At 49.3% G+C, this 2,327-nt stretch overlaps 1 protein-coding gene across 1 annotated transcript; it reads left to right on the top strand.

The window, feature by feature from the left end:
- Positions 1-452: 452 nt before the first annotated feature.
- Positions 453-1,977, top strand: FMAN_00876 (uncharacterized protein; the record flags this gene model as incomplete). Its single annotated transcript, XM_041828442.1, has 5 exons — positions 453-865; positions 921-985; positions 1,038-1,482; positions 1,540-1,602; positions 1,656-1,977. 5 exons carry the CDS (start codon positions 453-455, stop codon positions 1,975-1,977), a joined length of 1,308 nt encoding a protein of 435 aa, XP_041676209.1.
- Positions 1,978-2,327: the final 350 nt, after the last annotated feature.

Here is a 2,327-nt window from a genome sequence, read left to right as displayed (position 1 = left end):
CCGGCATGTTTTCTCATTGCTCAGCGTACGCTATAATGGGGCATTCTACACAGCACTGCAATTCAGACCCTTGTCGGGTACTGCCCTGTACTAATGGTTCCATGTCACTCAAGCCTTCTTCGAGGAAGGTTTCCTGTCAGTGTTCCTTTACTTCGTCATGCACGTCCAACGGGATTGTGTACTGCCCTCTTCATATAAGTCGGCATCCTGTCCCTGGCCGTGTTTGGGGCTCAGATGGTCCATAGATAGATCACCGCTTTATAACCAAGCTTTTCGAGTCTTCATCTCTAATCAGCTTCACAAGACATTGTTATAAGCCTCGTTCCCTTACTTATTAATCGCACCTCGCAACAACAAGACCACTCTATCATCGGCTACATAGCTCTTTGACTTCCCGTATGTCTCAATCCGAGTCTCTATACCTTCCCTTGTCCCCTCCATCCTCAGTCAAGATGGACTCGAACACGACAGATGGAACCTGTGACAACCCGAGCTCACCTCCCGCCAGGTCAACTGTTGGTAGTCAAGTCTCTGTCAGTGGGGAGTTCGTACTTGGCTCAAACATAAGTGCCTCGCCGCAAACTCATACGCTCGAAATATCCCCTCAGCCTCCAGTTCCCTCGCCAAACCATTACTCATCCACACCCTACTTGAACACTCCAACCCCCGAGTCTACTTACCTCTCCACACCTGCCTCTCAGTCATATTCTCAGTTTCCAACCTTGGCTTCAGCAGGCATTGATTCAACCTGGAGTCAACCAAATCAAGCTCAGGAGGAACCAAGATCATTGATTTCCTTTCCCCAAGAGGACAGGCATCAATTGGTATCGAACTCTCGTCAGGCAGGACGATCGACCAGCATGAGGTATTATTTCCTCTTGTCTTGAACTCTACATAAAGTACTAATATTACTATTCAAGCACTGTTGCTATTCAATTTGATCCAGCCTTTACCATGGGACCTCGATCAGCCTTCACATGGCCAGGTACGTTGCAATGTCTCCTACTCGATTTCAGTCGAAATTGACATCCTTATAGGCCCTCTTGAGACAAGTAACTCTGGAAACAGTTTGCTTAGTCCTGGACTGCCTTCAATGGGACATGTTTCTGGAAGCAGCCTCACACCCCCACCACAGTCGAGATCCGTGACATCGAGCCCCCCACGATTGTCTCTTTCGGCAGACCAGCGAGAAGTCAAACGACAGTCAGATAGGGCACGTCGAGACTCGAGGCTGGTGAACAGAATGCGCCGCGCCAACAGTAACCCTTACGTCGATTCTTCGCCTTCGGCTTTGGGGCTTGCCACTACCACAGCAGCTATGAACATCTCAGCCTATACAACGGCACCTGCTCCCGTGACTCTCATGAGCGATACTCCGACTACAATGAGCAGTTCGACATATCTTCAATCTTACAGCCCATCCCTCGAAGACCACCAAACGCAATCCGCACCCGTTTATCCTACCTCATACCCACAAAGCTTGTAAGACCCCTGCATATATAAGGCGGCGCCCGGACCATGCTAATCTCTGGCCATCAGGCAGGCGAACTATAATATGCCCGTGGATTATGCAGCAGTTTATGCAGGATCCAGTCAGTATAGGTATTTTGCCAGCGTACATATCTTTCGCGAGCAACGCTGACTGTTTGTAACAGTACTCGACCACCGCCTGTACCTGTTGGCCAGGACGTTGGTTTTATGTATCAGGTACCTACCGTCCTAGGCCCTGGAGGCGCAAACACGCAAGAAGCGGGACATGTCAGAGTCGTGCAAAGTCGGCCGAAGCCGCGATGCTGGGAACACGGGTGCAATGGACGACAATTCTCGACTTTTAGCAATTTGTTGCGACATCAGCGCGAAAAATCTGGCCAAGCCGCAAAGGCTTCCTGCCCCAACTGCGGAGCCGAATTTACGAGAACCACTGCACGAAACGGACACCTACTTCACGACAAGTGTAAGGGTCGACGTAACTCATGAGTCGAAAACGTTTAGATGAACGAATTGTATAAAATCAACAACACGAGTATGCGGGTCAGATGCGATTCTTGCTGCAACGTTCGTGGCTCAGCCTCGAACTGAACCGGATCTGGCGTTAGTGGCTTATGGTCTACCAACAACACCACAATTATTGGTACATTGCTTTTAAAGACGGCGTATTTTTGTCAGTTGCAAGGACTCGAAAAGATCGGGCCCTGCAGTCTGAATTTTTAAAGCTAAGGGGTCGGCTGGCGTTGTTTATATGTCACCAGCGATCAGATATGTGTCGTATCATGAAACAACTTTGGATGTCTGAAGAGGCAAGGACATACTGTTATTGGATTACCTCC

This window comes from Fusarium mangiferae (genome assembly GCF_900044065.1).
Source record: "Fusarium mangiferae strain MRC7560 genome assembly, contig: FMAN_scaffold001, whole genome shotgun sequence".
Classification (NCBI taxonomy): domain Eukaryota; kingdom Fungi; phylum Ascomycota; class Sordariomycetes; order Hypocreales; family Nectriaceae; genus Fusarium; species Fusarium mangiferae.
This window is presented reverse-complemented; position numbering and strand designations above follow the sequence as displayed.